The sequence below is a fragment of the Aulostomus chinensis genome, chromosome 5, assembly GCF_037954235.1.
Source record: "Aulostomus chinensis isolate RoL2024-O1b breed Wild chromosome 5, RoL_Achi_v1.0, whole genome shotgun sequence".
In the NCBI taxonomy this organism is placed as follows: domain Eukaryota; kingdom Metazoa; phylum Chordata; class Actinopteri; order Syngnathiformes; family Aulostomidae; genus Aulostomus; species Aulostomus chinensis.
In genome coordinates this window covers 23,230,631-23,244,802 of record NC_141324.1, presented here as the reverse complement: position 1 = coordinate 23,244,802, position 14,172 = coordinate 23,230,631, and the positions used below count along the sequence as shown (strand labels likewise).

Sequence of the window (14,172 nt, the reverse complement as noted above, 5' to 3'; positions counted from 1 at the left end):
AGGATTGGATTACCGAGACATAATGCAGGAGACGTCCGTTTTTATCTCTAACACAGTCAGTCACTGTTGTATATCTGAGTTTTTATTTTGGAAAAACTTAAAACTTGTGGTATGATTTTAAAAGACTTTGGGATTTCGCGAGTTGCATAGATCAGCAAAAGAAGCAGGTTAAAGATTCTGATCATATTTTATTTATTTATTTATTTATTTACTTATTCGTTAATTCATCTATTTATTCATTTCAACCACATCAGCATTGATTCGAGGCTCAACAATCCTGTTAAAACAAATGCAAAGCCGACTCATTTATTCCTTCAGCCTTATTTTGCTTTTCCACCGACCTCGACATAATTGAACTCTTCCATTTGTCTCAAGGGGGTTGCACATTTAATTATTTAATTAAGCTGACAAAAACGGCAGAAATGACCTTAAACGTGTTATTCCACCCAAAAGAAAATATTTGAAAATGAATGAATGAGCTATAAAAAGCTAAAACCAAGAAACCAAGTGGACATGGCCGGCAACAGATTTTTCCTGTCCAAGTGCTAAGAAGGGGGGCTTTTTTTGTGTGTGTGTGTGTGTGTGGGGGGGGGGGGGGGGTGTTACTCACCAATGCATTGCACAGATTCCTGCTCAACACTTGGAAAAAAAAATCAATGTGTTTTTTTTCCCTTATTTGTTTCTTTGTAGTTTGCTGTAAATCAGAGCGCAAACAGCTCGTGTCTCAGGAACATCTGTTTTAACGGATCAAAAGATCTTGTCTCATGCATGTTTTTTGTCACTTCCTGCGGCCCTTATCCCAAGGAACTTCTCAGGATCTCCTCTCATGGAGCAATCTCCCTGCTCAGTTATATAATTGTACCAACAACTTAAAAGTTTTCTGACTCAAGCTATGAAGTGTGATATGATCCAACAACTTCAAAAGTGGAGCCTTAGTTTCTTTGGTTTTCTTTACCCCCCCCCCCCCCCCCTTTGTAGCAACACTCTGCTCTGGATCAGAAAATGGCCCATTCCTGACATAATCAGCCTAACATGTGCAAGCACACACACCAGATACCGTTGGTGCATCGACACGCACATAAAGACAACATATGAGACACAAACACGCAGTCAAGAACAAGTTTGGGAACATCATGGCTGGTTAACATTTGCATGCTCCTTATTTACAGAGAAGGAGGAAATAATAAAATGCATGAAGGGGAGTGGATTTGTGCAATGGCTACGTCATCTCCTGGCCCTGATGTAGAGCTGAGCCTGTGACTGTGTGTGGGGACCTGCAAAACACACACACACACACACACACACACACACACACACACACGCACACACGCACGCACGCACTAGTGAGAATCCACTTAAAATGCTGCAACACCAATCAATATATATATTCTATAGAGTGACCATTCAGCAAACAAAGGGTTGCTGGTTTGATTCTCACTTCGCCTGGTGACCATGTCGAAGCGTCCTACTAAATCCCTAATTACTCCTGATGGCACCTGCGGCAGACTGGTGACCCATCCAGGGGGAACCCCATCTCTCGGCCAATGTCAGCTGGGATAGGCTCCAGCCCCCACCCAACCCCCCCCCCCCCCCCCCGCGACCCTTAATGGATAAGAAAATGGATGGATGGATGATTTATGTAGTTGCTGTCTGTCCCTGCTTTTATTCTGAAAAGGTGCCTGTTCTGATTCTCTGTCATTTTCCCCTTGGACCAAGTTAAGTCAGAAGATCTAGAGAATACTCAAGATTTTTGTCACGCAACTGTCACGCAGCTCATTCTACCCTCTTAACAGCTGGAAGTACAGATGCATCGTTTGTGGTCCCAGCGGTGGAGGAGCTCCTCACTCACCGGATGAGTGAAATGTTCCAGCTACGATGGCAGAGACCTTGTGTGATATCAGTAACTGCCTCTCAGTCTCTGTTTGAGATACAAAGTTTACTGAGCAGCAACCACAGTGGAAATGACTTGAGCCTCAGAAGCTCTCACCACTGACATGCACAGTGATGGACAGGGGACTGAGACGTTATACATTATCTATGGTAGAGAATAGAGCTTCAGCGCCATATGTCACTATCACGGAGGGAGCACAGATCTGCCTCTAAAGCACATCCAATAAAGGGTCATTTATCCTCATGTGGACTTTCATGTTGTTGCCAGTGTGACCCCGTAATGTGACATCACATCAAACATTTAAAGGGCCGGCAGCAACTGCACAGAGTTACACACGACAACGCACGTGATGGTAGATGGAGGCTTTACTGTTGACTCAAAATCAACTTACATTTCTAGCAATAACAGGCTAATTTTGACTGATACACTGAATTCTCCCAAACCATGGTCTTCTTTAGCATACTGATTCCTTTTTCTTCCACCGATGAGAATATTTTATGTGTATCTTAAAGTACAATTACACATATCTCATATACTAAATGTTTCAGTGTGTTCTTCCAGTAAATGTTTAACAATCTGCTGTATTTTCACCATTTATGAGACATCTGTTGTTGGAGTTTTATGCCATTTTGTTGCCCTCTTGGAAATTTTTGTGGCAGTTTCTGTTCAATTGAATCAAGGCATATTGGGATTTTGTATGTTTGAAATTAAATTTGAATTCCAAAAAGAAATCCCTGGTGGAATTTCGTGAATTTTTTTAGTAGACGGATGGCCCATGGGCTATGGAGGAACCCAATACAAATCAGATTTTTTTTTCCCCCTTCTCTTTAATGAAATGTTCAAATACTACAGTTGGTGACATCTAGAATGGAAGGTCTAAAATCTGAATTTTCTATTTGAGTTTCTTTTGCCAATAAGTTGGAAAAATTCTCCATCTCAAGTCATAACTGTTACGTGTCCTGAACTCAAAAAGACATCTCCAGAACTTAGAAAAATGCCAGCCACTTATTTTAGCTTGAAGCTAATAGGGGTTGACTACTAACAACAGCAAAAGTGTCCAGAACCTCTCCAAGTTTGGCGCTACTGTAAATGACACAAGTGTAACCAGCTGGTGCGTTCAGCTCAACTAGTTTAAAGTTGCACTGAACCATGTGTTCTAGTTTTTGTTGTTGTTGTTCATAGTCTTTGTGGATTACTGACGATGAGTGAAAGTGTTTCATGGTTTGTAAATGGTCATTTTGGACGGCTTTTCTGTTGTTAGTACTCAGTCTCCATTAGCTTCATGCTAATGCAGGAGGCAAACCATCTTAAGCTCTGAATGGTGAGTAATTGGAAGGCAAATTACACTTTTAAGAGAAGCCAGGAAATGGAAAGAGGACTTTTATTAATCTATATTTCATATTTTTATACCAAAGGAAAGCCTCTTGTCTGTCATAATTTAAAAAAAACGCAGTGAAAGCAAAAATGTGATCTGTCAGAAAGCCCAAGATGCATCTCTCAGCTGAATCCTTTTCTTGTTCATCACTCAGTAGTTAGTGTCACCATGGATACTAAAAGATGGATGCCAAAGATATGAAACACCTCCAGACATTTTAATTAATGTAGCAGGAATCTCCTCCGTGTCACTATGATATTGCGATCGAACAAAAATCTAAAGCAGCTGGTTACTCTAGCATTCAGAAAACATTAGGGGCAGCTGTTAGCAATGCTAGAGGTGTGTATGTGAGTGTTTATGGCTGCTGGACCAATAAATGATGGATCAGTTTCATTCCCAGTGTTCATCATTATGTAGCAATGCCACAGTCATGTATCACTGGTGTGTTTTTAATAGATTTTGGAAGAAAGTGGAGAAAAATACTGAAATATAACCAGATTTATGATTTTAGTCAAATTCATCTGCTGAGAAAGATCATAAGTCACAGCTGAACGACAGCTGCTCTGCTCTAAAAAGGAAGAAACTGAGTACTAAAGAGATTCTTTTCATCATAAACTTTTAGGAAACATTCATGCATTTTATGACATGCTACAGCACTTTAATAATATGTTTTCCTTGTTCCACCTCCTCTTTTCTCATCAAATTCTATCTCTTTCCATGCTAAAACTGCAGCAGGCCCTTCTGGATACACCTGTGGTGAGAGATAATGAACAATATAAAACAAACAGCTAGCAATAAGACGTGTGACCACTATAAATTTGCTCATCTGCCATGTTGCATATTGCACCCCACTGCTTCTCTACAGGAAAAATCCTGTACTCTGCAGCAGTTTAACAGGGAAGACTGTACTCTTGTCATAGGCAGAAGCCCCACTCCTTTTTCTGTCTGTCACAACCTCTTCTTCTCACTTTCTTCTCTCTGAGAGACAAAAAAAAGAGACAAGCTTTTCTCCTTGAAAGGTTAACAGTGCCTTACAGTTACTGTATCACCATATCACTATGGTACAAATCCCTGGCTATGAAAATTTCATTTTTTACCTCATGACCCCGTCAAGTCCAACAACTCCGACACCAAATTAATCACTGAAACATACTACTTCTGCTCCTTGACTTCCATCTAGAATGATTAATATCCACCTCTGGTGAGTAGCTCAAGTGCTTCACAAACGTCTTCAATTATTCCCAATGTAATAGATGAGAGCGTATTATCGTGTGACAATTACTAAGCCACTTTAGGAGGATAAGAGATGTTCATTCACAGAGCCATTTGTCAAATGTGTCAGATGATGTTGCTATTGCTTTACAAGTGTAGGTAGTATAGTTCAGGAGGTAGGGTGGCTGTTTTGTAACAGAGGTGTCACCAGTTTGATCTCAGCTTCTCCTGGAGACTGTGTTGAAGTGTCCTTGAGGAAGATAGAGAACCTCTAATTGCTCCTGATGAGCATGTTGCCATCTTGGATGAATTGGGGAAATTAATAAATTGTAGAAATATGAAATGCTTTGAGTCCATTAAAGGCGAAAAGTGCAATATAAATACAGTACCTTACTATTTAGGGCAGTCCATCCACCCGATTATCCTGTTAAGGGTCGCGGGAGGGTGGAGCCTATCCCAGCAGCCTTCAGGCAAGTGGCGGGGTTCACCCTAGACGGATCACCAGTCCATCACAGGGCCAACACATAGAGACAGACAACCATTCACACTCACAGCCACACCTACAGTCAATTTAGAGTATCAATCAGCCTCCCTTGCACTCTTGATGTCTTTGGACTGTGGGAGGAAGCTGGAGTACCAGAGAGAACCCACACAGGAACAGAGAGAACATGGAGACTCACACAGAAAGATGTGCATCAGCTGAGTCTGATAAATCATTCAGAAAATTTGAAATCAGTTCCCATAGTCATCAAAGTTAATAATCATCAGGTTTTTTTAAGGTCTTCACATGTTCCAAACACAGATTAAAAAACATTCTTAAAATGCAAAAAGACTGAATAAAAATGGCAAAACATAACAACTGAGAACTTATAAAATCATTTCCTTGATTTTAAATGAAGATTTATGTTTCATTTATGAATATATTATACCCCCTTGGCTTTGATGTGTTTTTATAAATAACTTCATAACCTCTGAAACTTCTAAAACTGAAATTCTATATCTGTGTGACGCATTTCCCAAAAGTCAAATGAAAAAACCTCCCATAAATTCAAAGCACATGTATGTTTAGCTCACATGATGGTTTTCACGTGTGAACATTTTTTTTCATGCTATGCTTGATGGTTTCATGTATCACGTATGACTTCATTTGTTCATGTTTCCACCTCAAACTTTCACCTGTTCACACACTGTATCACTGACTGAGGAACCTATTTGAGTCATGTTTTATATGCATGATGGCAAACAGGAAATATCAGGTTACCACCATTTGATCCATAAAAAGTCAATTAGGATGTAGTACAGGGTGTTTTGCATCACTGTCAGTAATAATAGTAATAAGCATAAATTGTAGTCTTGATCTCAAGGTAATAACCATTTTTAAACTCTAACCACTACTCTTTTTTTGTCTCAGTCAATAGCTGGAATACCCCAGACGACACTGTTTCCGATTGGAAATCTCTGTCAGCTCCTTTTTTTCTTGACAATCCACCCACTCAGGTCTCGAAAGGTGCACACCAGGAATAGAGACAAGAAACCAATCTGTTCAGCTACACATCTTCATCGTCACCCTGAACACAGGTTGCATGTGACTGGTGAGGAGGTTTTTATGATTGCAGGCTGCATTCCTGCACCTCGATGTCACTTTGTTCAAACGTATGGTTCTGAAAGATAAGGCAGCTGTAGGTAGGAAGTGACTTTTACTGACCTCTGCACACACAAACTAAAGATTGGAACTGAATAGGTCTGTGACACATGAGGCTATGACTTGGAACGGTCCCGCACAATGATTGTAGCTCACACCACGCCCTTCCTTCTCACTTGTGTAAGCAACTGCTGGAATTAGATAAGATAATGTGAAATTTGGGATAATTAAAACATAAATAAAGCCAATGCAACAGATGCATACATGCAAACAAGCCGACAACTGAAACAACACTCACAGTTTTCCTTGTTGGATGATTTTGAAAAGTTCAGAAAGTGTGTATTGTTTTATAATCAGCAGTGTCAAATAAAGCCTTGACAAACGAAGTAAAATTTAATTGTACACAATCAAAGACAAAAACAGAACCGGTGGTTGTATGTTACACATGTCAAACAAGTAGAGTAAGAGTTTGCACATCCTGAGCTGGATGAATAGACGGTCTCACCACAAACTGTTCTGGAGCGTTTGATTGTGTCCCACATTCTTCCTCAGTCCTCATGGGAAATTGAGCTGTTGTCATGAAGTTCTGAACATGCTACAATTTCCATTTTTCTCAGCACTTTTCCCTCATCTATGTCACTGTAAAGTTTGAAACTCAAAGTTCATTCTTAACCTCGGAAACAATTTCACCACAAGCTCCAGTTAGTAGCACTTTAAGAGGTTTGAAGCATTAGACGTTTTTAAAGGGCCCAGGAAAGGAAACGTTAGTTTTCCATGAAAATGGAGTAGCACTGCTAAGGAAAATATTGCGATACAACTGAAAGCTCCAACAGCGATGGTGAAATTGTATGGGCGATAGTCATCCCCAGGAACGAATCCAACACTCAGCTGAAGAAATACAATTTCTATTATATGTAAGTGAATCACTGAAAAATGCTGAAAATGAATAAAACTAAATATAACGCATTGTGTTTGTATGGATCTGTGATGCTGGTCACACAGATTTGATCACCAAAGTCTATTTAGTTCATTCTCAAGTCTCAGTGAACATTTGAGCCAAATTTGAGGATTCCCTAAATGAAATACAAGTGTGTCTCCAGTGCGTATGACAGGGGGTATAGAAGTAGTATTTGCTATTCCCAATAATGAAACAATAAGTGTAATGAATAGAAACTATTTGTTAAGCAAAGGGTTTAAATACAGATTGTACTGTATGCATGCATTGATTGATTATTGTATAAGATGATATTTTTGCACAAGAACATTTCATGAATGTGGTCGATTGTTTTTTTCTCCCACAACCTCTATCGTCTGACATTATATTTGCTAACACCGATGCTTTGCGCCTATTCTCTGACATATTAGTCAAACATTCAAGATGTGAGTTCAAATTAAAACAAAAGAACCCACAACTGCAGTATGATTATGACAAATTACAGGGCTTTATTTCTGAAGAAGAAAAAGCATGAGCAAATAGCGTAATTTGACAGAAAGAGAAATTTTTGATATATCGTGTACAGTTCATAAGGATAGAGCTACGAATGGACAGAACGTGCGCTGTTGCCCAATCTTTCTGCAAAAGATTGTGGACACAATCTAATTCTTTGCTATCTGTCGTAAAAACAAAGACAACAATAAACCATAAAAATTTCAGAGACCAGCTAAAGAAAAAGGGTCCCACAGTTGTAAGGGCTGGGGACAGGATGGAACTTGGCAAAGACGCCCCCAAGACGATTGGAGCATGAGTGAGGGCAGAACGCCTCATGTACCAGAGGGAATTTGGAGACAATGCCCCCAGGTCAATAGAGACATGGCTGAGGGCAGGCAACGCCAGGATAAGCACAGCAACTTGAGTGAGGACAGAATGCCCTACAGACCAAGAGAAATTGGGTGAAGACAACCTCAGGGTGAGGAGAAGAACCTGCACCTGGGTAAAGCTAAGGATGCTTCTCCCACAGGGAAAATGTCCTCTCATCCTCTGATGGTAAAGAGGAAGGTGAGAAGGCCCAGACTCTTACAATGTTTGGGTATTTGGGCGGTATCCTGAATAAGTTCCAAGATCTACTGAAAGAGCTGACGGAACTACCCATGAACACACAGGAGAGGCTGAAAGGGGTAACAGACATCATCCTTGAGAAAGCTGCCACAGATCCCCAGCTATCTGCCACATACGTTAGCATGTGTCAGTACCTGAGGGAGGTAAGTCATTTGATTGTGTCTTCATATTTCACTCTTGGCAGATTTGATCATCACTAGCTCTACTGATGACTTCATTTTTGGGCCACTGAATGCTTACGATGGTCTTAAGGGTGATGGAATTTTCTATATTTCTAGACTATAGACATGTGCCTCCAGTTCCCATCACTCTAAATGTAACCAACAGATGCTCAGGTCGATCCAGGGTTATTGACCCCTATGAGAAGCAGAGTCACCTCTGTACTCCTGGCTGTAACTCACAAATAGTCATCCACTTCTTGAAGTACAGGGATGATGATATAAACTGACAAATGCTGGCCCAGTTTTCTGATTCAGTAAAACCATCTTCCTTTTTTGTGCCACAGAGTAACCCTGTGCCTCGTAGTGAGGAAGAAGAAGAACCAAAAGCAACGCCAAACTGAACTATGAGGCTAAACTGGGGGAGCTGAGGGAACAGACCCAGGTGCTGTCTGGTGCTCCAGAATCTGGTGGCCAAGCTGCCACCATTCCGGAATGCCCCCTCAACGGTGCTGGAGACCAAGTCTGAGACAAACAAGACTGTGCAGCTGAACGAAGCCACAAAGAGTTTGGAAGCCCCCAATAAAAGGTTTCATGACTGTGTTCCCGATGAGGCCAAGACTACGGAATTGTCAGGTCAGTTCCGTAGTATCTTAAACCAAGCTGACTCCAGAGAAGTTTCAGGAACTTTTGGAGGAGGTTGCCAAGTTGTCCATGCACACCAAGGAGAGACCATCTCAGCGCCACATCTCTCTGGGCTTTATGTCAGGATGTGCCACGCCCTTATGGGGGTAACTCATGTTATTGTGTCTTAATATTTTACTGTGCTCTAATAACAGCTTCAATTTTGAGCCACATGTCTCAGCCAGTGAATTCTTATGATAGTCGTGAGTGTGAAGGGATTTTCCTTTTTAATGTACTAAAAAAAAAATCCTAATTTTCATCAATGCTTCCTCCATTCAGCTGAACGTGGCCAGTTCTGACCAGCCAGGACAGCTTGTGTCCTTCCAACACTTGCTGCTCACACGATGCCAGCAAGAATTTGAGAAGGACCTGGAGAGTCGTCTTATATTTGATGAAAAGCAAAAAGACTTGGAGGCTGCCAAAGATGTAAGAAATATTTCCTACTATCACTGTCAGACCCACATTCTTCTTTTAATGTGACTAAGATTTAACACCACTCTGTCTGCTTTCAGGGAAAAGGACCTTCAACTCTTGGCATCAGAACTGGAGGAGGTCAAGTACAAGGCCCGACGCCACACCCTCACACATGACACGACCTTCATTGGAGAACTCTTAAAGCAGAAGTTGCTGAGAGAGATCATTGTTCATAACTGTGTAGAGACTCCTGATGCACGGTGATGAAGGGTGTTTGGAGAGTCTCTGCAAGCTGCTGACGACAGCAGGAAAAGACCTGGACTCCAGGGAAGCCAAGGTATTCAAACATAAACACACCTCGAGCTTTGTGATATGACTAAAATCTTATATCTCACGAAAACTTTGGGCATTAACAAAGGAGAAAACCTGTTATGTTACTCTGAAAATAACTTAAGTCTGTGTAACACACTGACTGATTAGCTTATCTTCTTTATTTTTCAGCTCCATATGGATCTCTATTTTAATGAGATGGACAAAATCTTGAAGGAGGGGAAGATCTCCACCAGAATCCAGTTTATGCTGCAAGACATTATACCCCTCAGAAAGGTAGATAATCATCAATTTTTACCAGTAATTTGTCAGCTTTGTCATTTGATGATAGCGTAACGTTAGCTGTGTGTGCCTTACAAGCGCATCTAGGCTTGAAAAGTTATTGAGATTTTTTTAACCATCCTCTCTCTCGGTCTCATAGAGTACACGGGTCCCTCGAAAGGAAGTAGAGGGCCCTAAAACTAAAGAGGAAATACGCAAGGAGGTAGAGAGGAAGTATTTCCTGTCCAATAAAGAGGACCATAAAAGAATGGGAGAGAAGGGGGGAATAGGAGATTATACTCCTCAGTACAAACCCCACAGACAACCCAAGGGCGAGAGGGCAAAGATGTCTGAGGGCAAAGCACAATGTTGTGGACCTTGCATATCAGCAGGTGCTCAGAATCAACACACACAGGATGAACAAACACACGTGAGGACGAACCTCCTCAAACTGCAGGAAGTGTCGTTGCAGATTTTGAGGGGTGGATTACAGTACCACCCAAAAAGAGACATAATCCCTGAGCTGACAATTTGTTCTCGTAAAGGAGGAGGTTCTCCCTGACCAACAGCTCTGTCAGCAGAAGAAGACGGAACTCTGATCCGATCCCGGGGACAAAGAGCGGGGAGGGAAGGGAGCTGGGACTGAAGCGGGAAACAGAGCACTTCATTTGGATTCAGCCATTCAGTGACGTGACAAGGGAATTTGTTCTTGTTCAGTGCTATTTCAAAGATTAACTTTTTTTTAATAAACGTTTTAACAAATCATAAAAATGCCTTATTTACTTCAACTCAAAACCGAAATGCTGCTTATGTTTTCGTGAAAACTCTACTGACATAACATAACACAACATAATTACAGGAAAATGATAAATTATAAAGAATAAACAACCAAAAGCGTCTTAGTCAGATGTTGGTCTACCACGAGCTTCCAGAACAGCTTCAGAGCAACTTTGCATTGCTTCTCCGAATCTCTGGACTCCACTAGACAGATGAACACCATTCTTATGAAATACATTCCCTCATTTGGTAGTGGTGGAGAGTGCTGTAAACATCTGCAAACATGATGTCACCCACAAACAAATGTGCAATTGGATCTCCTGAGGGTGCACACTTAGGATTGTGTCTCTCAAATGAGCATGACAGCACAGCGCCCTGTTGATTTAGCACATTTCTTCTACTGAATGTACAACATGGGGCATTTTACCCAAGTGTACAGAATACTGGGAACATAAAATGCAAATATGTTCATTTAGTACAAGTAATATGATTTACCAAACCATAAAGCTATTGAGGCAACTGCGATTGTATACGTTTGACGGGAAAGTATTAGCGGACCCTGCGATGGCTGTTGAGAAATGATCGATAAGTATAAAGAACATTTTTCATCAATAGTATCATCATCTTTGGTATGACAGGAGAAATATAACACAAACACATTGTCTATTTATAATTGAAGAGTCCAGATGACCTTTTTGGGCTGCTCAGATGTATTCTTAATGAAAGAAAGTAAAGGTCAACGAGCATGTTTGTTACCTCACTTACAGTAAACCAAATAAATCCAAGAAAACACAGAATCGTGTACCTACAGTAGAAAAGTAGGCCAAAAGAAACTCAGCTTCACATTTTAAAGTAATAAACTGATGTGTGTATGTGTGTGTATATACATATATATACACACATATATACAAACATATACACACATATACGTATATATCTATATGTATGTATATGTGTGTGTGTGTATATATATATATATATATATATATATATATATATATATATACACACACACACACACACATACATACATACATATACACACATACATACATACATACATACACTTATATACTGTACATATAAACAAAGGTTTTAAAATTGATTTAAAATTTTAAAACTGATTTTTCTGGACTACGCTGAGATCTCTGGCTGCTGAACACTTATGATGGCAACAGGATGGAGGAGACTGTTTAACTAATCAATACCAGCTGAGGGTTCGTTCATCTCCATCAGTGCGCTGAAGACAAATTGCATATCTTGCTGCAAACTCCGCTCGTGGCTATTGATGCTGTTTGGCTGGGAGATAAAGAAACAACGATACAGATACAGAAGTCTCGTCAATGAATTGATTAGCATTTGTATTTGTGTTTCTAATGTTTACATGCACCTTTTTGTGAACCAATTGGTCGCTCAACAGAATGTGCTTTTCAATGTGAAAAATTCTGTGATATTTTCTTTGGCTTGAATTATATTGCTTCCTGTGTATGATATGTATATTTTAGTGCAAAATTCATTGTTTTTTCATGTAAAGTTCAATGCATTGTCTCTTTTTCGTAGTCAAAGGGGCCTGCTGACTCTGAAACAATAGCAGTTATTAGTAATAGATGAATAGGAATAGGTATTTTATCACCTTCTATATTTTATATGAATTTTTCAGTGCAAATTTCACCGTCATTTCTCACATTGCATAGCTTTGTGATTTGATGCCTCTTCCCTGCTAATTACCCTGCATCAGATGTTTTTGAGGTTGTCTTTTTGCCAAACCCATTCTCATTAATGCAACATCTCAGGAATGTCTTAAAGGGATTTCTTCAAATTCTGCCCAAATGCGCACCAGGCTGAACTGAAGATTTTAGTGGTATAAGTTCAAGGTCACTGTGACAGGCAAACATCGAAGAGGCATAAAGCCGTGATTCTCTATTTCTAGTTTGATGATGTTTCAATCACCAGCAGATCTCTGTCTGCTATTTAATATTGCTCTCTGTCTTAGCGATGCTGAGTAAAGCCTGTGGAGCTTAAAGCATCAGTTTCCTTCTGCTGCTTTGCATTATTAAAAGGTTTTCATGCGCTTATTTGTGAGTGCTGACAACTTAATTGGCGACTGACCAATAAGCATCAGTTGGGTTTGATAGCAGAGTAGAGAAAGGCTACCACGCAGGAGATTTCTACCCTGTAGAAATCCCAATCTGAATGTAGTTTTAAAAGACTACTTGTCCCTGTCACCTAACAGTTGATGTCACGCAGTGAGAGTGTCATGTGTATCCCTGTGTGCTGCAGAAATAATCAGAAAATGGATGCAATCTATAAAGATCAATACACATAACCCAATAAACCCTCTTGTCATTGCCTGGAGAAAATAACAGTGTTTTGATGAGAGGGTCAGACATCACCACGCAAACAAAGAAGCAGTGTTTTATATCAAATAGAGTGAGCCTTGATATGAGATGTTGAAAATGTCAGAATGATTTGGTGAAGACATTCAGTAGAACTTATCATCCAAATGTCTTTCTTTGGATAACAACATGCCAATTGAGGTAAAAACATTGAGGATGAAAATGGGGCAGGGGGAAGGTACAATTCAACTGAATGAGCACAAATGCCACCACAAGAAGGTCAATATTGATAAATGTTAGTAATAGGGTTCATTTTATGACTCGGTAGCCAACGGAGGGCACTGTGGCTACATGGCAGCTCAGCTGCTCAACACACATATTAAAATTTGATAACCTGCTTGTACAATCCCTCATTATTATTTACTATCGCATGGATTTTTCTAACGTGAACTCTGACGATTTGTCTTCCATTTATGTCGGAGGCGTTTAAGGGATTGTGAAAGAAACGGACTTGGAATGATTTCTTTGTTGTCTCCTTAATATGATTAATATTACAACATTCAACTTGGAAATGCTGTACATAGCTATAGCCCCCATGAAGGAGGTCATAATTTCAGTGGCAAGTGTCTCTCAGCAGGACTAAGCAGAAACTATAAGGCTGATTTTATCAGACTACCCCGCAGAGGTGTAGCTGTGACCAAGGAAGAACCCGTTTGTTTTTGTTCAACAGTGTAACCATGGCAAGTGACATGTAGTAACCATGCAGTAACCATGACAGTTTTGATATTTCACAAAAAACCATTAGAACATAGTAGCTGGACTCCATGTGGTCTAATTTTCTCCAAACATCACACATTTAATGCGGAAGACATCTACATACTGAATTCATGTCAAAGACATGGCGTCACAGAGTGGTCACAGGCAGTTACACTGATGCGACAAACATTCGATTTGCATCAAAAATAAACTCTGATGTCTTATCATGTTAAAAGCAATATATATTAGGAGAGTGTGTGTGTGTGTGTGTGTGTGTGTG

General features: G+C 40.2%; 1 protein-coding gene and 1 non-coding gene across 3 annotated transcripts; both read left to right on the top strand.

Annotated features, from left to right (window-relative positions):
- The first annotated feature begins 8,184 nt into the window (after positions 1 to 8,184).
- LOC147261781 (eukaryotic translation initiation factor 4 gamma 3-like) lies at positions 8,185 to 10,737 on the top strand. 2 transcript variants are annotated; one of them, XM_086203985.1, is made up of 6 exons: positions 8,185 to 8,319; positions 8,682 to 9,125; positions 9,298 to 9,444; positions 9,531 to 9,769; positions 9,934 to 10,038; positions 10,184 to 10,737. In XM_086203985.1, exons 4-6 carry the CDS (start codon positions 9,686 to 9,688, stop codon positions 10,583 to 10,585), a joined length of 591 nt encoding a protein of 196 aa, XP_086060111.1. In that variant the 5' UTR covers positions 8,185 to 8,319; positions 8,682 to 9,125; positions 9,298 to 9,444; positions 9,531 to 9,685; the 3' UTR covers positions 10,586 to 10,737. Both variants share the same exon structure in this region, with proteins under 2 accessions (XP_086060111.1, XP_086060112.1).
- Positions 9,162 to 9,235, top strand: LOC147261782 (small nucleolar RNA SNORD66). The gene has a single exon (XR_015116208.1). It is a non-coding gene; the product is annotated as a small nucleolar RNA SNORD66 (small nucleolar RNA).
- Positions 10,738 to 14,172: the final 3,435 nt, after the last annotated feature.